Source organism: Dendrobates tinctorius, unplaced genomic scaffold, assembly GCF_039654945.1.
Source record: "Dendrobates tinctorius isolate UK_male_01 unplaced genomic scaffold, ASM3965494v1 ptg000038l, whole genome shotgun sequence".
NCBI lineage: Eukaryota > Metazoa > Chordata > Amphibia > Anura > Dendrobatidae > Dendrobates > Dendrobates tinctorius.
In genome coordinates, this window is record NW_027361706.1 from 7,365,001 (window position 1) to 7,391,745 (window position 26,745).

Genomic DNA, 26,745 nt, shown 5'->3' on the forward strand with positions numbered 1-26,745 from the left:
CCATTCAGTTTCATCCCATTGCTTCTAGTCTTTCCTTGTGCAAATGAGAATAAAATTGATCCTTCTACAATGTGACAGCCCTTTAGATATTTGTAGACAGCTATTAAGTCTCCTCTCAGTCTTCTCTTTTGCAAACTAAACATTCCCAAATCCTGCAACCTTTCCTCATAAGACAGGGTTTGCAGACCGGTCACCATTCTGGTCGCTCTTTTCTGAATTTGCTCCAGTTTGTTGATGTCTTTTTTAAAATGTGGTGCCCAAAACGGGACACAATATTCCAGATGAGGTTTGACCAAAGAGGAGTAGAGGGAAATAATGACTTCACGTGATCTAGACTGTATGCTTCTGTTAATACATCCTAGAATTTCATTAGCCTTTTTTGCTGCTGCATCACACTGTTGACTCATATTCAGTCTGTGATCTATTAGTATACCCAAGTCTTTTTCACATGTGCTGTTGCTTAGCCCTATTCCTCCCATTCTGTATATGCTTTTTTCATTTTTATTGCCCAGATGTAGTACTTTGCATTTTTCCCTGTTAAAAACCATTCTGTTAGTTGCTGCCCACTGCTCCAGTTTGTTTATATCTTTTTGAATCCTCTCTCTCTCTTCTCTAGTATTAGCTATCCCTCCTAGCTTTGTGTCATCAGCAAATTTAATCAGTTTACCCTCAATTCCTTCATCTAAATCATTGATAAAGATGTTGAACAATACAGGGCCCAGGACAGAGCCCTGTGGTACCACACTTGAGACATTCTTCCAACTGGATGTGCAGCCATTTACGACCACTCTTTGGGTCCGATCACTAAGCCAGTTATGAATCCACCTAACAGTTGCCTTGTCCATTCCATACTTAGTCATTTTTTCAATAAGGATTGTATGAGATACTTTGTCAAAAGCTTTGCTGAAGTCAAGATATACTATATCTACAGCATTTCCTTGATCCACCCAATCAGTGATTCTGTCATAGAAGGAAATTAAGTTAGTCTGACATGACTCATTAGTTACAAACACATGCTGACTCTGTTTAATCACTTCATTCTTATCCAGGTACTGACATACATGATGTTTAATAATTTGTTCAAAGATCTTTCCTGGTATAGAAGTCAGACTCACCGGCCTATACTTGCCTGGGTCCACCTTCTTCCCCTTTTTGAAGATAGGAACAACATTTGCTCTTCTCCAGTCTTCTGGGACTTCTCCTGTTCTCCAAGAATTTTCAAAGATTATGGAGAGGGGTTCAAAAATTTCTTCTGCTATCTCCTTCAGTACTCTGGGGTGTAATTCATCTGGACCTGGAGACTTGAATTCATTTAGGTTAGCTAAGTGTTTCCTCACTATCTTTCTGTTTATAGATATCCTGGATTCTTCTATTCCCTTAATAGGACAGTGAAGAACAGTTGATGTTACATTTCCTTTCTGAACGAGCCTTGTTACATGACTTAGGATAAAAACCAAAACCAGAATCTCAATTTGCAGACACTGTGTTTCGGGGTACTGACCCTCGTCAATGCAAAGTGTGAGATCTGGTTTGGCTGTGTGAGAGGCGTCTGACCGATATCCAAGAAGTATTGAGATTCTGGTTTTGGCTTTTATCCTAAGTCATGTAACAAGGCTCGTTAAAGGGTCGACATTGACTTTTAGGATTGCTACTTCCAATAGGTGGCACTAGAGTTCTAGTCCTCTTCCTCTCTGAAGAGACAATTTGCATAATTCCCAGAGGAGCATTGCGGCTTTAAGTCTCCTCACCTCGGCATGCTTAGCATGTCATTCTCCGCAAGGAGAAACGATACTTCTTGGATATCAGTCAGACGCCTCTCACACAGTCAAACCAGATCTCACACTTTGCACTGACGAGGGGCAGTACCCTGAAACACAGTGTCTGCAAATTGAGATTCTGGTTTTAGCTTTTATCCTAAGTCATGTAACAAGGCTCGTTAAAGGGTCAACATTGACTTTTAGGATTGCTACTTCCAATAGGTGGCACTAGAGTTCTAGTCCTCTTCCTCTCTGAAGAGACAATTTGCATAATTCCCAGAGGAGCATTGCGGCTTTAAGTCTCCTCATCTTGGCATGCTTAGCATGTCATTCTCTGCAAGGAGAAACAATACTTCTTGGATATCAGTCCAACGCCTCTCACACAGTCAAACCAGATCTCACACTTTGCACTGATGAGGGGCAGTACCCTGAAACACAGTGTCTGCAAATTGAGATTCTGGTTTTGGCTTTTATCCTAAGTCATGTAACAAGGCACGTTAAAGGGTCAAAATTGACTTTTAGGATTGCTACTTCCAATAGGTGGCACTAAAGTTCTAGTCCTCTTCCTCTCTGAAGAGACAATTTGCATAATTCCCAGATTAGCATTGCTGCTTTAAGTCTCCTTATCTCGGCATGCTTAGCATGTCATTCTCCGCAAGGACAAACCATACTTCTTGGATATTGATTTATGAAATATAAATTAAAACAATAGCTACTTTTAATCAATGAAAGTAAAAAAAAATCAATAAAAAAATACTGTTAACTATTGTTTCCTTTAATATAAACTATGCCCTTAGCTTGGTTATTGTTAAGATATTCAGCATAATTATTGTATATAAAAAAATCCAATAAAGTTCATGCTTGTTCCTAGTGACTTAAGGGGGTTTTGTCAGGTAATTCAAGCTGCCTGAAAACAATGCACATGGCAGCTTGCTGTGCTCGGGGCAGTGTAGCCGCAGACCGGCCAGAGTGTCGATGTTGAAATCTGTCCACTGTCCAAGTGCCTACTATGGATACTTGATCCATGAGCAATTGTGGAATGTGGACTAACACATTGAGTTGGTCATGCATTTCCTTAAAATTTAGGACATTGGCGAATCAGACATTTTTTAGAAGACCTCTGGTTGTCATGCCAACCCATCGGTGACCCGTGATCACGTGACGGGGACACAATGGGTGTGATTTCCAGCCTGCTTGCAGGAAGCGCGTGTTAAATGTCGCTGTCAGAGATTGACAACAACATTTAACAACTAGTTAACAGCCGCGGGTGGATCACGATTCCACCCAAGGCTGTTAGAGGCACATGTCAGCTGTTAAAACAGCTGACATAGTAACATAGTAACATAGTTAGTAAGGCCGAAAAAAGACATTAGTCCATCCAGTTCAGCCTATAAAATTCTGTCAGAATAAATCCCCAGATCTACGTCCTTCTAAAGAACCTAACAATAACTGTAAGATACAATATTATTACGCTCCAGGAAGACATCCAGGCCTCTCTTGAACCCCTGGACTGAGTTCGCCATCACCACCTCCTCAGGCAGGGAATTCCAGATTCTCACTGCCCTAACAGTAAAGAATCCTCTTCTATGTTGGTGGAAAAACCTTTTCTCCTCCAGACGCAGAGAATGCCCCCTTGTGACCATCACCTTCCTTGGTATAAACAGATCCTCGGAGAGATATTTGTATTGTCCCCTTATATACTTACACATGGTTATTAGATCGCCCCTCAGTCGTCTTTTTTCTAGACTAAATAATCCTAATTTTGCTAATCTCTCTGGGTATTGTAGTTCATGTGTCTGAAAAGACGTGAACCCACATCAAAGGGAGGGAGTCTGACATCGGCGTACATTTATGCCTGGTGTCAGAAAGGGGTTGAATAAGGAGACTGGCGAAATCTCTTCCTGAAACGACAGGAAGTTGGAATTTTAAAAAAGCCCCAATGGCCAGTGTAAAAATTGCAAGATTACTAATTTTATTTTATTTTTGAATAGAGATAATGATATGAAAAAAAAAGTTACTGCCGGTGTTTTTTTTTATATGTAACAAAAAAAAATCCAATTGAAATAACAGGTCATATTCTTATGATGGATTCTGTATAAGCAAGCCGAGGGGGATGAAGCCAAAAACAAGAAGACCATATGGTGGGCTAACATTCGGGATATCATCAATCCCGAGACATACGCATCCACATTCACACACAGACAGACGCACATTTACACACAGTGTTTGGATTAGTTTCTTAATCCTGATTAAGATTAAACAGAAATTCCAGTTCAAAGGTAAATGTAGAATATTAAATCTCACCACAAAAAAAGAGCAGTTGTTACAAAATGGCTTCATGCCCATCAGGTGCACCGGGCTTTAGTTGTCTTACAATTTCACGTTCCTCAGTAAATTTCACTTCTTGATATCATCTGATCTTGTCAGGAATCAGTAATCACTAATCCTGGCCAAAGAATTAGGTCACGTCCAGAGGAAACGCAATCTGCGTCAGTCACTCTCACCTCCGGAGACTGGAGGCTCTCCGGGGACGGGAGGATGTCTTATTGTCAGGACAAGTTACTGTCTAATTACAAGAACTCAAAAAATCTGTCACTGAAACATATAGAGAGATAAAAATATAAAAGCAGCACTTTTTATGCAAAAATGGGTGTAAAGCCTCAAAATTGTCCAGAACACCTCTTGTAGAAAAATCCAAAATATCGGATCAGCGCTCCAAAGTCAGATAGTGTGACAACGGATTTTAGTCTGTTAAAGAGATGGTTGGACTCAAAACAGAACCTTTCTTAGGCTACTTTCACACTTGCGTTTTTTTGCTGCGCGTTTTTTGCGCACACAAGCGCATGAAAAAAACGCATCATGCATTTGTGTGCATTTTTTTGCGGGTTTTGGTGCGTTTTTTTTGCGCATACCTGCGCATTGCAATGCGCAGGTATGCGCACCCATAAACTATAATGGGTGTTTTGCTGTAAAAAAAAACCGCATTGCGTGCGCATGCGTTTTTTGGGGGGCAAGTCGGACGCACAAAAAATGCAACAGGATGCATTTTTTGCGCCCGAGCACACACTACAAAAAAACGCATGCGCATGCAGACGCGTACAAACGCATGTGTATGCGCACCTATGCGCACCCATGTAAAAGTATGGGGAAAAAAGCGCAAAAAAACGCAAGTGTGAAACCAGCCTGATAGGTATAAAAATCATGGATTGTTGCATCTGTAGAAATTCACAGTCGCCAGGTTCAATAAGTTGACTCTAAGTTGATTCACAGCAAATTAAAATCAATTGAGACATCTCTAAAATATACAGTATACATTATAACAACTTACAACTGAATTTTGCTCAGTAAATTTCACTATCTATTATCTATCTATCTATCTATCTATCTATCTATCTATCTATCTATCTATCTATCTTTCTATCATCTATCTACAGCTCTGGCAAAAATTAAGAGACCACTTTCAAATGTTCACTTTGTCTGATTGTTCTCTTTATATTTTTGAGTTAAACATCAATTGTTCTTTTAGTCTAAAAAACTTCTGACAACATGTCTCCGAATTTCAAAGCAATAAATTTTGTATTTTTTTCTGAAAAGGAGAAATGGTCATAATAAAAAAAAACAAAAAAACACTGCTTTCATACATCAAATAATGCAAAGAAAACAAGTTCATAATCATTTAGAAACAACAATACTAACGTTTTAACTCAGGAAGAGTTCAGAAATCAATATTTTGCGGAATAACCATGATTTTTAATCCCAGCTTTCATGCGTCTTGATCTGCTTTCCACCAGTCTTTCACACTGCTTCTGGCTCGAAAATGTAAGCAGTTCTTCTTTGTTTGATGGCTTGTGACTATCCGTCATCCTCTTGAATACATTCCAGAGGTTTTCAATGGGGTGCAGGTCTGGAAATTGGGCTGGCCATGACAGGGTTTTGATGTGGTGGTCTCTTAATTTTTGCCAGAGCTGTATAATCTATCTATTATATATCATATATTTATTATCATCTATCTATTTATTATCTATCTATTATATATAAACTATTATCTATATATCTGTCAGCTATCTATTATCTATCTATCTATTATCTATCTATCTATCTATCCATCCATCATCTATCTATTATCTATCTATCTATCTATCAATCATCTATCTATCTATCTATCTATCTATCTATCTATCTATCTATCTATCTATTATCTATCAATCATCTATCCATTATCTATCTAGCTATCTATCTATCCTCTATCTATTGCTATCTATTGATTATCTATCAATCAGCTATCTATATACTGTATCTATCTATCACCTATCTATCTACTGTATAGATAGATAATTGTTTTATGACACAACATTTCTTCTTAATTAATTCAGCATGCTCAGAATCATAAACTGTTTGTGGAAGTATTGACTCTGCTTTTAGGTTAAACTGATATTTCTAAGTGGATGAATGGCTCATGTTTTGCATCTTATATCAGCTTATACTACTTTTCTGCTATTTTTGTAAGACTGTGTTACAGGGTGATTGAACTATGATGTTTGCTGATATGTTGATTACACATTGCCTAGGCCAACCAATTTGTTGTCTTGCAAAACAGAGGAGGAAAAACTAGTCAAATAGATTGCATAATTGAACAATGCGAGTTAACCTCATTCACATCTTTCTCTTGACCTCTCAATACTGGTTGGAACACAGTTGTGAATTATATAAGGAGACCTTTTCCTCTGTTCCAATAGAATCTACAGGATGTCAGCTTAGGGGACCACGGCCCCAGCTGGAAGAACACAGCACTGCTTCATTGACCATCACTGAAACCCAAGAGACGTGTAAAATAATCCAGGTTGGGACAATCAGGTCACTGCTCTCGGTTAACTTCCTAAGCTTTTTGTTACCTCCTCTTTGTGGGGTCCTGCCAAAAGCGGGGAGTCACTGGTGGGGGTACTCGGCCCTGGAAGCAGCTCTAATCCCGGAGAGTCAGCCGAAGTGTGAGACTCTGTAATTTGCACCATTTCATGTATTTTCTGGGACTGTTCTATATGCTATTGTGTGTTGGTGGGTCAATAAATTATTGCCACACTATTTTACCCTCACCCTGTGTTGTCTGAGTAGTGTGAGTATGAGAGAGTGGGCGTTCAGTGGTATGATCCCCTGGTCCATGCAGTCTGTCTAAAGACAGCTGGGCCAGCGGACGAGAGCACCCACTGACCCTGTGTCTCTACTATAAAAGATAGATATGCATAGATAGATACGAGATAGATAGCTAGATAGATATTCTAGTAAAATAAGCAGAATATTTCTGACCTTTGGTTTTGGTAGGGGTCTCAGGACCAGATCTCGACAGATCATATCAAATACTGGTTAAACATTAAGGCTCTAGATACATGGTGTCTTTTGTAGCTGCAATTGCCACACAGTCAAACTTCGCTGTATACATTAGCTACAACGCAGCATAATGCGTGGATGTGACTCTCATGGTATAGCGACCACCACAAGCAAGTCTGAAAAAGTTGGAAACAGTTGGCCCTGACAAGTCAAATGGCGCTCCGAGGACACTGGAAGGTAAGAGATTTGTGGGCCTCTCATCTGCCCGCTAAGTACCACTGACCTGGAGTTGCGTCAATCGATCCACTCATGTCTACTTATATGGTGACCCGAGAGCCTTGGCAAACAGTTTCTGTATCTGTCTGCAGCTGGAGAATTGTAGTAGCACATGGTGGCCATTCGTTTGTTAGTAGCACTCCAATATAGCAAATACAGGGGGTTCAGAAGAGTGGAAGACTCTACTTTATAAGGTCTATATGCCCTAATAGGACACATCAGCAATAGTTTCCAAAGTATTTCCATTGAGAGGTTAACATACCACGTACAGTATCTTACCTGTCTGAAGTCTTCAGACACCAGGATGAAGCCATTATTGTCAATGAGATAACAGTTTAGCACCTGGACAAAGAAATAAAATAGTCACTAGACTGTATTGTAACACATTTGGTTTTATCAACACAACCAGTAAATGGCACCAAACAATTAAAGGACTTATTTAACTTTAAGTGGTTACCCGCTTTAGATAATCCATACTTGTTAGGCCGGCACTGCCACCGGCACTCAGACCGGAGCGTGCGGCTGTATGTATTTCTATGCAGCCGCACACTCCGGTCCCAAGTACCGGCGGCAGTGTCAGGTATTGATGTGAGAGACTCGCTTGAGTTTCTCGCATCACACTCGCAAGTGTGACCCCGGTCTTAGAAGTGATGGGATATTCAATGATCAGATCTAATTTATAGGCAATATTGGCCAAAAATGTCTAATTTTTGGCCAATGTTGGGCTGCTGTTATCACTGATCCACACAGGCAAGCGATCTAGACTAGGAGGGATCCCATGTTCCTTTCTGTGATTCTCGATAAACTTTTTTTGGTACTTTTGAAACAATAGTAGATCTATATTCCCTGTCTATTGTAGGAATTACCATTTTCAACATGACAGGTTCCCTTTAGTTCCTGCGTCTCAATACAGTGCAGAGTTTAGATGATTCAGTGCCAGGTTTCATTTAACAGGTTAGCAATTTTCCTAAACTTGCGATTTGCTATTCTCGACTTCCAAAATGTTTGTTTGGTGAATTCTATAAAAAAATAAAGTCTATAAAAGCAATTAAATTGCTTGAAAAAAACAACAAAAACTGTAAAATAAAAAAAAAAATAAAAAAATGCAACATATAGTACGATGATGTTGGAGACGATATTAGAGAGCTTTTCAACAAGATGGTTTTCATTTTAAAATGATGGCCAGTGTTTACTAATGAGGTGTCTGCTTTAAATCAAGTTGTTATACTCTGTAAGGGGGGAAGATAATCAGACAGTCGAAAAGAATGTTCTTAGTCCTGAGTGTAGAGAAAAAAAAAATGTTTTTTTTTTTTTTTTTCTTGGATTGGAGATACCATAATCTTAAAAACTGCATCAACCTTCGCAACCTTTATCTTAATTGAATGCCGTGACAATTTAGTGGAACGTACAAGAGTCCCGAAAAGACCAAACATAACATAAACACATTTTTGTTCTGGCTTACTTTTTTAGCAACTTTCCCTTCCCACAATACAAAATACAAAACAATATTGTGATACTCAAGCAAAACCCTCGACGGGCTGAGTTTTACATCACAATGGCACAGACACATATACCATAAACAACTCCTGACAGAATGCCGTAATATTTTTTTTTTTCCTATGCAGGTCTACTTGGATCCTGAATTTATCTAGCAAATGTGAGGATGGGCTCATCTGAATTCGGTATAAAGGCAAAATAAAAGGATACTAAAATCAACACAAATAGCATAATTAACTGATACTAAATCATAGCAAAATTATTCATTATTTTTTTATTATGCTTTGCTTATATAGCACCATTATATTCCAATGTGCTTTACATACATTATCATCAATGTCCCCAATTGGGCTCACAGTCTAAATTCCCAAAACAATATTTTATTCCAAAGCTGGCTATCTCACTCATCTCGGGATATGTCGAGCCAAAAAGAAACGTAAGGCAGAACACATCTGTATTTTTATTTGTTATGGGGATATGTTTAAATAATTTGTTATTAAAGGGGTTGTCTCCGGATCCTATCTGCAGGAGCACACAGCTCTCTTGCCTTCTGGCATCCTGCTTGCTGGGAGGCAGTGCACTCCTAATGATTGACAGATCTGACTATCACCATGGATATAATTTGCTATTAAAAGGGCTGTGTCCAGATCCAATCTGCAGGAGCACACAGCTCCCCTGTCCTCAGGCTTCCTGCTTGCTGGGAGGCAGTGCGCTCCTGATGATTGACAGATCTGACTATCACCATGGATATAATTTGCTATTAAAAGGGCTGTGTCCAGATCCAATCTGCAGGAGCACACAGCTCCCCTGTCCTCAGGCTTCCTGCTTGCTGGGAGGGAGGCAGTGCACTTCTGATGATTGACAGATCTTACCAACGCCATGGATATAATTTGCTATTAAATGGGTTGTGTCCAGTTCCAATCTGCAGGAGCACACAGCTCCCCTATTCTATGGCTTCCTGCTTGCTGGGAGGCAGTGCGCTCCTGATGATTGACAGTTCAGGCCAACATCATGGATATAATTTGCTATTTAAAGAAATGTCTCCAGATCCTATCTGCAGGAGCACACAGCTCCCCTGCCTCCTGGCTTCCTACTTGCTGAGAGGCAGTGTGCTCCTAATGATAGACAGATCTGACCGGCGCCATGGATATAACTTGCTATTAAAAGGGTTGTCTCTGGATCCTATCTACAGAAGTGCACAGCTCCCTTTCCTTTTGGCTTCCTGCTTGTTGGGAGGCAGTGTTCTCCTGATGATTGACAGTTCAGGCCAGCACCATGACTTTAATTTGGAGTTAAAGGGATTAAATCAGATCCTATCTGCAGGAGCACACAGCTTCCTTGCCTTATGGCTTCCTGCTGGCCCAGGAACTGGTCAAAAATTATCAGTCTGTTCAAACTCCATGGCTCAGCGACTGCCCCGATCTGTGCACTCTCTGCTGCTGCTAGCAGAGGCAACATTACCTCTGCAGTATCCGAGAGGTGCGGTAACACCGAAGTCAGCCAGATTCATCGTTCCGACCATATTCAGAGCACCGCTTACACCTCAGAAGTGTCCGATACCTTTAGCTTTAAGGATTTAACTTCTTGAGAATGGAGGGGATATTCTAATAAGAAGTAAATCGCAAAGTTGCTCGGTTCCGCAACACTTTGCAATTTTAAACATTGAATTAGAATCGAGACAACCCCTTTAAGGAATCATAAATGGAACAATACAAAAATAAATGATTTATACTAGCAATGTGCCATCAGAAATAGAGCTCATCGGCCACATCCCCAGCACAGACAGTCTGCGCCCCGAGAGTGTGGTTAACTTGTGAAGCAATGTGTTTTCATTATTTGCAATGGGAAACTCGTTGCGAGCGACCTGATTCAGCAGATGCATGGGAGAATTTAGGAAACGGCTCTTCTGCTTTAATCAATGATATAATAGTTTTCCATAGGTTAGCCAGAATGTTTCCAATTTGGCTGTTTGGAGAAAAAGAGACTGAGAGCATTTCCTGTCTGTCTGGTATAATTGTATTAAGATATTTGTGACTGAAGACTGGAAGATAACATATAATTATAGGATGGGACCGTTTGTGAAAATTTGGATTTGTTTATTGAAATAATGATATTCGTAACCTTTTTTTTTTGTCTATTAAAATCGGAAAACGTTAAGAAAAGAGCAAGAAATTGAACGCGGAAAATGCCTCTTACTGAATATTCTCCAATGCTAAACTATTTTTAACAAGATAATTTATTTATTTTTTCATCCCATAAGTATAAATGAAGATAAAAATAAAAAAAATTAAAAAACGTGAATTCATTTTAGCATCTTTATTACGGGAGCTGGATTTTGTTTTTCCATAGTATATGACAATAGTGATATTACGCTAGAACACACCCATATTACTGCTGTCTGAAAAATGTTGTTAGTGCACAGATATAGTAAAAGAAACCCTGCCCCAACACAGAATTGGGATTTCGCGGTACAAAAAACATCTGACTTGTAGTGATGAGCGAACGTGCTGGGATAAGGTGTTATCTGAGCATGCTTGGGTCCTAACTGAGCGACATCGGCGTGCTCGAAAATTATGTTCGAGTTAACGCAGCTGCATGTCTCGCGGCTGTTTGACAGGTGCAACACATGCAGGGATTGTCTGTTTTTTAGGCATGTCCATGTGTTGCAGCTGTCTAACAGCCATGAGAGATGCAGCCGAAAGGGACTCGAGCATATTTTTCAAGCATGCTGAAGTCACTCGGTTAGCACCCGAGCATGCTCAGATATCATCTTATCCCAGGATGTTCGCTCATCATAACTGACTTGACATCAGTCAATGGCCAATGCTCAAGGGGTAGTCACTTTTTTTTTTTCAGGAGTACACTGCTCCTTAGTCCCCCAACTTCCTGACTGCCAGGGGGATGGTGCGCTCCTGATTGATTGACAGTTTGGACCTGCAGCATCGTTGCGACGTTTACCCAAACTGTGCGCTCTTCTTTGCCTCTGGAACTCAGGAGACCTGAAGCTCCAGGCCAGAGTTGGAGCAATGCTTACAAGATCTATAGAAAAGAGCTTCTAATCAAGGAATCTAGGACACTGACCACCTCTGATGGACTGCAAAGGTGGCCGGTAACTTAGGCAATGAGTAGTTAACTATTAATTTATAAATTGACGATTCTTGAGAAGCATTACGAAATCATTCTCTCAGCTCTACATACACAGCATGTTTTCTAAAAGTCCACCACTCCAATATCACTGATTTTCAGTTAAAGCCCTAGTACTTAAAGGGGTTTTGCATCTTTGGAGACATTTTTTACTTAAAGGCGTTGTCCGGCCTTAGACTACAAGAATGACTGCAGGGTTGTAAATCCTCACATAACGCCGCAAGGATTCTCTGGTGCCGGTATCGGGAGCGGGCAGTCATGTGATATGCTCCAGGCCACATTCCAACTAGACATGTGCGGCCTCACTAAATAGAAGTGAATGGAGCAAGGCGAGAAACAGTCTAGTCGGAATGTGGCCAGAAGTATATATATCACATACTTGTGGGTCACACGACTGCCTGCTCCCGACACTAGCATCGGAGAATCATCACAGCGCCTAGTGTGCATAATGGGGCGATTCTCAAGTCTGCCGTCACACAGAGTATCTTAAAACTGAGCAACCCCTTTAAATGCATGTATCTGAGGCTAAAAATTAATTCTGGGCTTCATTAAAAAAAAAAATCCACGGTTTCACTTTTATAGGCTCCTTGTTTCCCAGAACATTCAACTTTTAGGTGATCTGTGGTCATAAATCAGCCAAGAAGAGCTCAGAAAAAGATATAAAAAAAGACGCAAACTCTCTGATGGATTCTCAGTTAACTCATTCTGCAGTCAGCGATAGACGGTGCAACACAGAGGCTAGAGAAGGCGAACGGCGCAAAATTTTTCACCAAACCTAATTGAAAAAATGATCGTTAGTTCATAATATAAGCATTTAATGACAAAGGTGCTTGGTGCAAGTAATGCTGCATTAAACAGTGTCGGAGGTTATACTGGAAGGAAGAGATTGTTTTTTTCCCTGCATCCCCCATATCTTCATACTAAACTTTGCCCGATGTGGAAGTTCTTCTGCACCCCCTCTCCTACCTTCTGTGAGGACGCTGACAGTGTATTAATGAAAACATTGTGCAGGAACAGGGGAGTTGGTAATATTTTTAATTTGCTCAGTGAATGAGAGGGGTGGCAGAGGTTTATGGAAGGAAGGAGTCCCTTAGGGCTCTTAAAGTCTTTCTAACTGTGGATTTAATTGGATCTTGGATTCATGGCTTTGGCTGTTGGCTTTAGGTGGCTTCTATGAGTCTACAGAAGTTGGTGAGCCAGCAGCGCTTTCTTTTGCTACTTACACCACTTGAGAGCTGGGGTGTCTGCACAATTAAAGGCGAATGACTGGTTAGCTGGAGGCTGCTTTCTGGCAGACATCCGGTCAATAAATAGTTACGTCCCACTTCATTCTCTTCTGTTTTTGTGGCTGATGCTTACACTTTAACGATGAAGTTACAGTAACTAACGTTACTGCGAGCATTTTACAATTATGCCGGAATTCTGCACGAGAGCGAAATCGCTCACGTCCTACCTACTTGAAAAAATGGGTAACAACAGATCGTTGAGAGCAGGGAAAGATTTGGGAGGTAGTAATTTTGGCAACTATTAGACCCCCAAAAGAATGGAATCATCAGGAGTAAAGTAAAACCTCTGAGTGGTATTTAGTAATATGATGCGGTATTATTTAGGAACCGGATTATAGTAATATATGGGAACCATATGGCAGTAATATTTGAGTGCTTTAAAAATGAACTATTTATCTACGACATGCTGCATTATTTTGGCACAATTTGGCAGTGGTATCTATGACAATATTAAGGCTCATGCAAATTATCGTATTTTCTGTCCGAGTGCGATCCAACAAACTATCGGATCACAGTCGGGCCAATGTTAGTCTAAGTCTGTCCAAATTTTCCCCCAGAAGAAGGCACGCCAGCAGAAACGCGCGTTGTGGTGGTGGCACCGCAATATCCTATCAAGATAGTTTACTATTAGAATTCACACACATGCGTTCTGCAAGAGAGATATAATTTCTATATGTACATCTTATCTAACTAGGATTTTGGCATTTGGCTTCTCCCAGGTGCTATAGTTTTTGATTACACTCATTCATTGTGTTGCCTAGAGGTGTTTTGTAGCCATCTGTCCATGTCCATGTCCATGTCTTTTCTTGCATTCTACAAGATGGAGTGATTCAAAAAAATTAAAAAAGTGTAGTTGTGGCATTTCTACACTCATAAAGGCTTTGCACGCTATGCAAAGCCAGAAAAATTTATAAAGAGTGTCATCCAGTTATCCATAGACCCTTGAAGGCAGCAACTGGCGGGTTTCATTCAAGTATTTTGAAAGTGTAGTTGATGTACTCCTACACCTATGAAGGTTTTGCACTTAGTGCAAAGCCAGGAGAAAATTATAAAGAGGGTAATACAGTCATTCATAGACTCTTGAATGCAACAATTCGCAGGCCACATTAAAATATTGAAGGTTAAAAACACTTTATATGCTGCTGTCATCTGATGGTGTGGAAAAGTCATGGCTAATCCAGGCTTCATTAATTTTTAAACACCACCAAGTATGACGTAGCCACATGGTTCAACACATGTATTTAATATATTCCATGTGAATAATAGGATTAATATTGCTTATCATCAAACTGTCATATACATAAAGAGGAAAGATGATCAAAAGGCCAAGATTATAATAATCAATATCAAAATTTTATTTAATTATAAGAGAGATAAAAAGTCATACCACCAACATTAGGAGAGACAGAATAAAGAACACCTGTCAGTGCGGTTCCACATGCACACACAAAGGGACATACCAATCTAGGCAACAAATTGATGAATATCACATGAGTACTTTAGCCCATTTGTATAACTATGAGGTATTACAAAACAGTATATAAACAGGCTTACACAATTTTACACATATGTCCTCATTTATATTAGCATGGCACAATGCCTAGTGCTCCCATAATAAATTCCATATGCAAACACATTAACATATGTGTGGGGAGAGGACCTAAACCACTGCAATACTGACCTCCCATAACCATATCAATACCCACAGTGTAAAAGGACAATGCCCGAATTAGATATAGAATTACCCATGGAGTCAGCAGGCAGCGGCCGTATCAGTGCCCAGATGAAGTGCGTCCGCCCTGACGCGCGTTTCGGACCTTCCTTTCTCAAGGGGCCTACTAATCAATTTGTTGCCTAGATTGGTGTGTCCCTTTGTGTGTGCATGTGGAACCGCACTGACAGGTGTTCTTTATTCTGTCTCTCGTAATGTTGGTGGTATGACTTTTTATCTCTGTTATAATTAAATAAAATTTTGATATTGATTATTATAATCTTGGCCTTTTGATCATCTTTTCCTCTTTATGTTCATTAATTTTTATCAGAGTGAGCCTGTCAGCATTTACTTTCTGTTTTAGACACCCCACAACAGCTTCAAGGCATAGAGGGAAAGCTTGTGCCAGGTGTCCAGCTTTGAGACCCAAAAGTTGAAGGTCGCAGAAGAATTAAGGAGTATGCTGGTTTTGTCGGCCAGGTATTGTCACGCCGTCTCTGCATACTCACCCGGCCATCGCTCCCACGCCACGCCGGTCACCTCTGACAGGCACGCGGCCAATGGCGTCTCTGCATGCAATGCGCATGCGCCATAGGCCGCGGCCGCGCCTCCCTTCTGCTTCTTGTGCTCCGGCTATGCCCTGACCCAGAAGCACTCCCTGACCAATGGCAGGCCAGACAGGGGCATATCAGGCCGTTTCCCCCTGAGGGAGGTACCTGATCATTGTGTTTTCTAGCACACTGGGCCCCGCTTATTCGTGTGCTCTCTGCAGTCTCACAGTCCCACTCTGTCCCAGTCCCAGTCCTGCTATCCGTGTCCCCTGCTCCAGTCCTTCCGTCCTACTCCAGTCCTGCCTCCGGTGTTCCTGTTCCATCCTGCACCAGTCCTTCCGTCCTACTCCAGTCCTGCCTCCGGTGTTCCTGTTCCATCCTGCTCCAGTCCTTCGGTCCTACTCCAGTCCTGCCTCCAGTGTTCCTGTTCCATCCTGTTCCAGTCTACTGTCTTACTCCACTCCTGTCTCCTGTGTTCCAGCTCTGTCCTGTCATCTACACTTCAGTCCCTTCACGTTCCAATCTACAGTCTTACTCCACTCCTGTCTCCTGTGTTCCTGCTCTGTCATCTACACTTCAGCCGCACACTCCTACTCCAGTCCATCCTGAGCCGCCCCTCTCGGTACCGGCTACCGTGGTACTCGAACCCCTGGGCCTGCTTCTAACGGTCCCTGTATAGTGGTCGGTTCCACCTGGCAGCTCGCCTGAGGCCCCTCGGTGCCACAGCCCAGAGGGTCCACTCCTGGAGATTCTGGCTCCAGACCTGCCACGCTAACAGTACGATCAGGCCATGGACTCCGCCGGTACTACTGCTGCTACCCAGAAAGAGTTACTCTTCCTGCGGGAGAATCAGGGACGCATTATGTCTGTCATGAAGTCTATGGACACCCGTTTGTCGGCCCTGCAGGTGGCCGATCCTGGAACTGCCAATCTACTGGCCAGCCTTCAACAGGAGCTGGGCCAGCAACAAGATACTCAAGCCCATATTTTGTCTTACATGGCCTCCTTTGATAGCCGCTTGTTGGACCTCCAGTCTGCCGCCGCAACTCCGACTCCTCCCTCCGCTCCTACAGCTCTCCCGACACCCCGCCTCGCCAAACCGCCTCGCTTCACTGGGGATCACAAGCTCTGCAGGGGGTTCTTAAATCAGTGTAGCCTCCACTTTGAATGGTTGCCGCAGCAATATCCCTCTGACCGGGCCAAAGTAGCCATTATTATGCCCCATCTGGAGGGAGAGGCCCTGTCCTGGTTGAATCCTCTCTGGGAACGTGACGATCCCGTTGTCTCAAGTCTTCCGGTTTTCTTGGATACTTTTCGCAGGGTCTTCGATGAGCCCGGTCATTTAGCCGCTCTCACCGAGTCACTCTTTAACCTACATCAGGGTTCTCTCACGGTCGGACACTATGCTATCCGCTTTCGCACTATCTCCTCCAAGCTCGGGTGGAATAACACGGCTTTGGTAGGGGCATTCTGGCGCGGTCTTTCAGGCAGAATAAAAGATGAACTCGCAGGTCGAGATACCTCGCCCACCTTAGAGGACCTTATCTCGCTGGCTACATGCATTGACCTACGCTTCCAGGAGCGCGCTCGGGACTCAGCGAGAGACAGGAGGTCCACCAGGCCAGCTCCCTTCTCACCTGTTCTGCCAGTCCTCGTTCGGCTTGGTCCCCTTCTTCCTCTTCGGTCGAGTCCATGCAGATAGACCGCCTCAAGTTGGCTGAGTTGCGTCAGCAAGAGAGACGGGCACAAGGTCTGTGCCTTTATTGCGGAGGTTCATCACACTATATCCGGTCCTGTGCTAAGAGACAGGTAAAAGAGGCCTCCCTAGGTGATGATGATCCCTGTCAACCTCTTGCTATATCTGTTCTTTTGCTTTCAGGGGAGAGACGTGGGTCCGAGGTGGCCTACGTGGATTCGGGCTCGGCAGGTAACTTCATTCGGCCTGAAGAAGTGGACAAATACCAAATTCCCGTGGTTGCTCTATCTAACCCTCTCCAGATTGCAAACCGCTATAGGTGACCATCACCTTGGCCACTGAAGAAGTGGAGTTGCAAGTCGGTGCCTTACATCGAGAGAAGATAGCCTTTTATGTTTTGCCTAAGCTATCCCATGCCTTTCTACTCGGTCTCCCATGGTTAAGGACTCATCAGCCTGTTCTCGACTGGTCTTCTGGGGAGATACTCGGGGCACCCGTGCCAAGCTCGCTGTCTGACTCCTGTCCACCTGGCGGCCGCTCCTCGGACACCCCCAGACCTTCTGGGTCTCCCTCCAGCCTACAGTTCCTATGCCGATGTCTTTGATAAGAAGGAAGCGGAGATCCTTCCTCCACACCGGCCTTTTGACTGCCCAATTGAACTTGTTCCCGGTTCAACCCCCCAAGGGGCAGAAACTACCCCCTGTCTCCCGCTGAGATCACAGCCATGTCCGAATATGTCCGGGAGAACCTCGCCAAAGGCTTTATATGGAAATCCTCTTCGCCTGCGGGAGCTGTGTTTTTTTTCGTCAAAAAGAAGGATGAAACTCTACAGCCGTGCATTCACTATAGGGGCTTGAATTAGATTACCATCAAGAACAGGTACCCGCTTCCACTCATTCCGGAGTTGTTTGACCGCCTCAGAGGGGCCCAGGTCTTCTCCAAGCTGGACCTCAGAGGTGCCTATAATCTGATCCGCATCCGCGCTGGAGACGAGTGGAAGACGGCTTTCAACACTCGAAACGGCCATTACGAGTACCTGGTCATGCCCTTTGGTCTCTGCAATGCTCCTGCGGTGTTTCAAGAGTTCGTCAACGAGATCTTCCGGGACCTCTTGTACTCCTGTGTGGTCGTGTACTTGGACGACATCCTCGTCTTCTCGTCGGATCTCTCGTCCCATAGAAAGAGTGTCCGCTTGGTGTTACAGCGTCTTTGGGAGAACCACCTGTATGCGAAGATGGAGAAATGTCTCTTCGAACAGACCTCTCTGCCGTTTCTGGGATACATTATCTCCGACGCTGGACTGAGGATGGACACCAAAAAGTTGTCTGCCATTCTCAAATGGCCTCGCCCCGTTGGAGTAAGGGCGATACAGCAATTTCTCGGATTCGCCAACTATTACCGGCAATTCATCTCTCACTTTTCCGCAATCACAAGACCTATTTCTGCTCTCACCCATAAAGGGACTACTTCCAAAGATTGGCCTCTGGAGGCTGAAGAGGCCTTTCTGACCCTAAAACGGGCTTTCTCCACGGCTCCGGTCCTGCATCATCCGGAGAGCAACCGACCTTTTGTACTCGAGGTGGACTCTTCCTCGACAGGTGTCGGGGCAGTATTGTCCCAGAGATCCGCCTCCGGTCGTCTGCACCCTTGTGGCTTCTTCTCGAAGGCCTTTTCTCCATCCGAGTGTAACTACTCGATCGGCGACTGGGAGCTTCTGGCCATCAAGTTGGCCTTGGAGGAGTGGCATCACCTCCTGGAGGGAGCTGTCCATCCCTTTGTCATCTTCTCGGATCACAAGAATCTGGCTTATCTCCAGTCTGCCCAGAGACTCAACCCTCGTCAGGCCAGATGATCCTTATTTTTCGCCCGATTTGACTTCGAGCTCCGTTTCCGTCCCGGCAACAAAAATACCAAAGCCGATGCTCTGTCCAGGGTCTTCCAGCCACACGAAACCACGGAGGAACCCTCGCATATCATTGACCCCATTAGGATCATCACAGTGGCTCCAGTGAACTGGCTTGCTCCTCCTCCTGGCAAAACGCTTGTGCTTGAGAACCTAAAGCGAAAACTCCTCCTATGGGGGCACTCCTCCAAACTGGCCAGCCATGCCGGTACTAAGAAGACCGTGGATCTTATCGCGCTTCACTACAGGTGGCCCACGCTTCGCCAAGATGTACTCGATTTTCTGGCTTCTTGCCCATCCTGTGCAAAAAACAAAGTGCCACGAAGACCTCCGTCCGGTTTGTTGCTGCCATTGTCAGTCCCTGCGGTCCTTGGGAAAACATCACCATGGATTTCATCACCAACCTACTCTGTTCTTCTGGCTGCACAGTCATCTTGGTGGTGGTGGATCGTTTTTCACTTCGTCCCTCTGCCTGGTCTCCCCTCGGCTCCGGAGATGGCCAAAGTCTTCATCCACCAAATCTTCAGACTCCATGGACTACCTCAACGCATTGTGTCTGACCAAGGGGTTCAGTTCACCTCCAAATTCTGGCGATCACTTTGTCAGCTCATGAACGTTTCCCTTGACTTCTCCTCAGCCTACCATCCACAGTCCAACAGGCAGGTGGAGCGTACCAACCAGACGTTGACTGGGTACCTATGTCATTTCTCCAACGCCCACCAGAACGATTGGGTTGACTTACTTCCCTGGGCAGAGTTCGCTTACAACAACCATGCTGGCGAGTCCTTGGCCAAGTCTCCGTTTTTTATTGTGTTCGGCAGACATCCTGGTGTTCCCCTTCCGATAACCCCTGCCTCCGAAGTACCCGCGGCCAACGCTTTGTCCTCTGAATTTTCCAAGATTTGGGCCAAGACCAACACGTCACTCAACACGATCACTCAAGAGGCCTGTTGATCGGATGAAGAATTATGCCAACAAGAAGATATTGGTTCCTCCACCCTATCATGTCGGGGACAAGGTCTGGCTCTCGTCCAAATTCATCCGGTTGAAACTGCCCTCCTACAAGGTGGGGCCACGCTACATCGGTCCGTTTGAAATTCTTGGACGTATCAACGAAGTTGCCTACAAATTGAGGTTGCCTGCTTCGCTCCGGGTCCCGAACACCTTCCACGTCTCTCTCCTGAAACCTGTGGTGCTGAATCGCTTCCATTCCTTGCCTGATTCCGGTCCTCAGTCTGTGGGTGCCGATGATGTCTTTAAAGTGGAGGACATTATCGCCATGAAAAAGGTTAGAGGTAGCACATTTTTTCTTGTTGACTGGAAGGGCTTTGGTCCTGGGGAGAGATCCTGGGAACCTCGGGAGAATATCAATGCTCCCCGTATCCTCAGGCTGGCTTAGGGGAGGGGGTACAGTCACGCTGTTCCGACATACTCACCCGGCCTCCGCTCCCACGCCGTCTCTGCATACTCACCCGGCCATCGCTCCCACGGCGCAGCCCCTCGCCGCCCGACAGCCACGGCGGTCACCTCTGACAGGCGCGTGGCCGACGGCGTCTCTGCATGCAATGCGCATGCGCCATAGGCCGCGGCCGCGCCTCCCTTCTGCTTCTTGTACTCCGGCTATGCCCTGACCTGGAAGCACCCTCTGACCAATGGCATATCAGGCCGTTTCCCCCTGAGGGAGGCGCCTGATTGTTGTGTTTCCTAGCACACTGGGCCCCCGCTTCTTCGTGTGCTCTCTGCAGTCTCACAGTCCAACTCTCGTGAGCTCTCTGCAGCAGCCTCGCAGTCCTGCTATCCGTGTCCCCTGCTCCAGTCTTTCTGTCCTACTCCAGTCCTGCCTCCGGTGTTCCTGTTCCATCCTGCTCCAGTCCTTCCATCCTACTCCATTCCTGCCTCCGGTGTTCCTGTTCCATCCTGCTCCAGTCCTTCCGTCCTACTCCAGTCCTGCCTCCGGTGTTCCTGTTCCATCCTGCTCCAGTCCTTCGTCCTACTCCAGTCCTGCCTCCGGTGTTCCTGTTCCATCCTGCTCCAGTCCTTCGTCCTACTCCATTCCTGCCTCCGGTGTTCCTGTTCCATCCTGCTCCAGTCCTTCCGTCCTACTCCAGTCCTGCCTCCGGTGTTCCTGTTCCATCCTGTTCCAGTCTACTGTCTTACTCCACTCCTGTCTCCTGTGTTCCAGCTCTGTCCTGTCATCTACACTTCAGTCCCACACTCCTACTCTAGTCCATCCTGAGCCGCCCCTCTTGGTACCAGCTACCGTGGTACTCAAACCTCTGGGTCTGCTCCTAACGGTCCCCGTATAGGGGTCGGTTCTACCTGGCAGCTCGCCCGGGGCCCCTCGGTGCCACGGCCCAGAGGGTCCACTCCTGGAGATTCCAGCTCCAGACCAGCCATGCTAACATATTGTTTAGCCATCTTTAAAAACATTTCCCTACTTGTCAAAAATACTCAGTCATCAGAGCATGGAGTCTGGAAGGTTGTCATGAAATTGGACTCTTCCTGAGGTATACAGGGTCCATGGCCAGCACACTGACCCCCAGAATTAAGAGGACAGTCATTATATTTCAAGGTTCTTTGGCCAACATAACAACATACCCAATAGTCCATTGGCACAGTCTATACGGTCCCTCATCTGTCCTTTAAAACAGGGGTGCAATTCACACTGTCCATAAAGGGATACAGTCCATAGAGTCCTGACCTGTCCAGATCATCAAGTCATTTGTTTCTTCCCCTCCATTTTTGCTGGTAACATTTACTTTTAATAGCATAGTACATAGGGACAGAAAGGGTCTCATGCCCTTTAAAAGTTCAGAGTCCCTTAATCCAGCAGAGGAATACACAACTGTTCACAAAAACAAACTGGGAGGGAGAAAACAAACTGTTCTGACTGTCCAGGCCAACACAGGGATCCTCTGCACACTTTAGGGTCTCTGGTCCTCTGGAACTCAGAACAGTTCCTCAGTGGTTCCCTCCTGTGCAACAGGCACAACTGCGCCTTACAGAGCAAAATCCTCTTCAGGTGTCGACTTCATCTTCTCCTTCCTTGAGAGGTAGGAGGGACTGTCTCCACCTGCTTCCTGGAGTCTTAGTCCCAAGTGACTGGTCTTTAAGTGACCAGGCTTTGGGTATTGCTGGAGCCACTGACATGTAGAAATCAGCGACAGTCCCCTGTGTCCCCTGCAACATCATCCCATATAGGAGGTGAAGAACCCCAAGGACAATCAGATCTCTTGGGGGTGATAACCCCATCTCGAGCCACCTCGAGGAGCATCTCCAAGGCCCATTCATTTCCCAAGAAGGGTTAATCCTGCTCCTTTCCTTCTTGGATCACACCCACCGCATACCAGAGATGTCGCCCCTCCATTTTGAAGAGCATGACCCTGGTACCAGCCATCTGCTCTAGCAGCTTTCGATGCAAGTGTTCCATCTCTACTACCCGCTGGTTGAACAAGATGTAATGACGGGTCCCAAACTCTTCTATGGACTCCCATCTCCGCTGCTGGTCACATGTAATGAGCACACCCTGGGATGCCAACTCTTTATACCTTGCGGCTAGTGAGCCCACTAGCATGTCTCCAGCCCTTGTCTTGGCTCTCCTCCTTCTCTCTTCTGACCAGCCTAGGCCGCACAGTTCACTCACCAGTTGCTGGATTATGGTTCTCCTTTATGCAGTCTGCAAGAATCTCAGGGGTGAAGGCAGCGGCCTGAGTTCAGGCCTTGGTGGTTCTGGGAAAGCATCCAGTTCTGGACCACAGGCTACTGCCACCTCCACTGTTGCGCCATCTTGGTCAGTTGCTCCGTCGGGAGTTTCACGGGATTCTGCCATCTTTGTTTCCTTTTTGCCCACTAAGCACGTTATACTGTATGACTTACGAACTGAATTCAGAAAGATTTTTTAAACTTTTTTTTGTAGGCTATTACCACCGTAATGTAACACTAAGCACGTTACGCTATATGGATAGCTAATCCAATCCTGAAAGATTTTTGGAACGTTCTTTTGTAAAGTAATACCATAGTAATGCAACACTAACCAAGTTAAACTGTGTGGATGACTAATTGAATCCATAAAAAAAAGTTAACCTTTTTTTACTATACTATATACCACCATAATGTAACACTTACCGTAGAGAATTGAGCGACTTTGCCTTTTTTTCGGGTCGAGTCGGGTTTCACGAAACTCGACTTTCGCAAAAGTCGGGTCGAACGAAATCAGCCGATTATTGTGAAAAGTCAAAGGCCGACTGAAACACGAAACCCAATGTAGGTCAATGGGGAAGAAAAGTCGGCAGTGAGTGGAGGACAGGAAACACACCTAGAGTGCCCATTTTAATGCCAAAAACATCAATTCTTATTCCTTAAGCTTGTCAACCTTAATTTACTTTATAATAATAGTTAGGCATTGAAAAGTGGGGGTTATTTGGTTAAAGTTGTGGGGGGGTAGTGCTGGCTCCAGATTTTTATGGGCCCAGGGCCAAAGAGTATCACTGGGCTCCTTTAACATATGACACAATTCATGATTCTTTGATACGGCAGAGAAACAGTATCAATGAAAAATACTTCAATTCTTACATTACATGACTGATATCCATTTTAAATTCTCCAATAGCTCCAAAAACAGACAGAATATTCCCCCATACAGTATTATGGCCACCGCATAGTGCGCCATACAGAGTAATGAGGCCCATATATTTCTCCATACAGAATCATTGGTCCCATATAATGTTAGAAACAGTATATGATGAGCTCCACATAATGCTACAGTATATGTTGTTCACCATGGATGAAGCTCCAGTGTCTTATGGGCCCCAATAATGCTCCATATATAATGGGACCCATTTCTAATGCTCCAGTGTATAATGGGCCCTGTAAATGCTGCTCCATTGACTGATGTCCACCTTTAGAATGCTCCAGTGTATGGTGGGCCCCAGATCTCATTCTCCAGAGTATCGTGCTCCCCAAAAATTGCTCCCATCCTTTAAAACAATTAAATAAGTCTCCTCGCTAGGGAATCCCTGTACTCTGGACTCCTTGACGTCCCCATCTTCCATCTCTCTGCACTTGGACTGTTTAGGCAGAGGGCGTACAGACGTGATGTCATCGCGCTCTTTGACCAGAATGTCACTGTCAGGAAAAGTGTTTGGTTTCCGGGGGCAGTATGGTTGCAAAGCTGAACCTTAAAGGAATGTCCAGAAGGGCACCACCAGGAGTGGAGCCTGTGGCTTAATTGGACTCAACACAGGCAACCTCAACCATGCCATCCACAAAAAAGCTGCACAGATTGCAAGCTTAATTCCGTTAACGAACGAGACTCAGGCATGCCCCCGCGGTCTGCGTCCAGCTTACTAGAGGGACACGCGAGGCTCTGGCACGTGACATCGGCCAATAACAGGTCTGTCAAGCCCTTACTTGTCCGGGGCTGCATGCATGCTACAATGAAAGGACCAGCGTGTATCGCTTACAGGTGCGGATAGAACGCTGAGCCCCGTGTCATGTTACCAGTGCTGGGTGACCGGCACTGCTGGGGTTAATGTTCTGACCTCAGTGCAGACTCTCACCTGCACACCTGGGACCTATTTTGGTGGCCTCTCATTGGTTCTGGGGAGGCTTCTTATAGCCTCAGGAAGCTCCCATCCCCCGTCAGTTATACTTTCGCCCTTGGCATTGTGTGGTGACCCCTGAGTGTGTTAGTGCTGTGTTCTGGATGCTTGATTCTCTGTGTACGACTCGGTCTGTTCTCTGGATTTTGCTTTGGATTCTGCCTGGTACCTTCTACGTCTGTTTGGTTTTGATCTCTGCTTGGCCCTGACTATCCGTTCTGTCTCATCCCTGGTACTTTACTGATATCTTGTGTATGACCTTTGGCTTTGTCTGACCTCCCGTCTATTTATCCCTCCTGTACCTCGCTTGCCTGTACTGTGCATGACCCCTGCTTTGCCCGACTTTGAATTTTCTACCTTCTTTGAAAGCAGGATGCTAAGCCCCGCCCCCTTGCAGTCACATGACCGTTCACATGACCGTAGGTCCTGTGCCGGCTTGCTAAACTTCTACAATCAGGTCCTGTGCATCTTTATTTTCCAGCTGTTCTTGTCCCCAGGGGTCCCTACGGTGCGGGTGAGTCCCTGCTTAGCGGAGGCTGTACGCCGGCGCTGTCAGGACCCTGACATTATAACTGATGGGGGATGGGAGCTTCTTGAGGCTACAAGAAGCCTCCCCAGAACAAATGAGAGACCACCATAATAGGTCCCAGGTGTGCAGGTGAGAGTCTGCACTGACGTCAGAACATTAACCCCAGCAGTGCCGGTCACCCAGCACTGGTATCATGACACCCCGTTAGTGATGGGGATCTGGGATTACAATTCTTCCCCGCGAACAAGCATTTCTCAGTAAGTGCAGGTCAACCGTAATTCCGGAATTAGGCCTAAACGGCATTCCAGAAAGAATGTGAAAAAATTAATTGTCCAAACCACAGGTGCTGTAGCTTGCTTAACAGCTGGGCTCCTCAGCTGAGTAGCACACAGTTCTTACATAAACAGGCGGCATAGCTTGGTTCACGGGTGGCCAACTCTGCTGAGTAGCATACACAGTTGCTAGGCCCAAAGTATTAAGTGGTGTAAATGCAGTCAAAAACTTTTTCTTTCATAAACAGGCGGCATAGCTCGGTTCACGGGTGGGCTCCTCTTCTGAGTAGCAGACACAGTTACTAGGCCCAAAAGGACTTTCAGGATAATATGTGGTAAAAAATTATTAGAAACACACACGGTGTAGCTCCTTCACAGGTGTACTACACCGCTGGCTACCAGACACCGCTACTATGCCCTAAAACTGTCTATTATCATTGAAGACCATTATTAATGTGAAAAAAAAGATACGCTTTTGTTTAATGAACCATTCTCGAACTGACACTCGAACAGCCGAATATTAATCAAAGTGTTGTAGTTCGACAAACTGATCTAACACCGCCCAAAACAGCTAGAATTTGAACTTGGCCAACAGTTCCACTCAAACACCACTCATCTGTAATCAGGAGGCAGACTCAGACGGTCTCAGGCACAGTATGGATTCGACAAGATTTCAGAAAGTTGAGAAAGGGTACAGTATCACCGGATAACAGGTATATATAGCATAGTTTAAACATTTAAAATCTCCGTGTTTATTTCCGGAGTCCGACAAAGACACTCACAGCCTCAGTATGGATTAGACAACAATCTAAAAAGTAGAAAAAAGGAAATGTTTTTGAAGCGTACACCAGTATACATTGTTGGGGTATTTTTAAATCTTCATATATATTTCTGTCTCAGTAAGACAGTCCAGACTCTCCGCAAGAGGAAACGAGATGGATAAAAGTACAGACATAAAGTCGAGTGATTGCAGAAATTTAGGAATTACTAATCAGGGGAAAACTCCCGGGAGAATTCTCAGAGGTGATGCTGACCCTCAATTACTTTGTGTGTGGAGACAGTGACAGTTAGAGTGATCAATGAGTGGAACAAGCTGCCACGAGAAGTGGTGAGTTCTCCTTCAATGGAAGTCTTCAAACAGAGGCTGGACAGACATCTGACTGGGATGATTTAGCGAATCCTGCTTTGAGCAGGGGGTTGG

General features: G+C 44.8%; 2 protein-coding genes across 2 annotated transcripts in view; one reads left to right on the plus strand and one right to left on the minus strand.

Moving 5' to 3' along the window:
* Positions 1-26,745, plus strand: part of LRTM1 (leucine rich repeats and transmembrane domains 1) — a 255,931-nt gene that overhangs the window by 109,283 nt on the left and 119,903 nt on the right. The gene's annotated exons all lie outside the window — the stretch shown is intronic.
* CACNA2D3 (calcium voltage-gated channel auxiliary subunit alpha2delta 3) overlaps positions 1-26,745 on the minus strand; it is a 1,008,555-nt gene that overhangs the window by 104,985 nt on the left and 876,825 nt on the right. Inside the window, exon 28 of the mRNA XM_073574154.1 lies at positions 7,635-7,697. Within this exon, the coding sequence (XP_073430255.1) occupies positions 7,635-7,697 (63 nt within the window). The remainder of the gene's footprint in view (positions 1-7,634; positions 7,698-26,745) is intronic.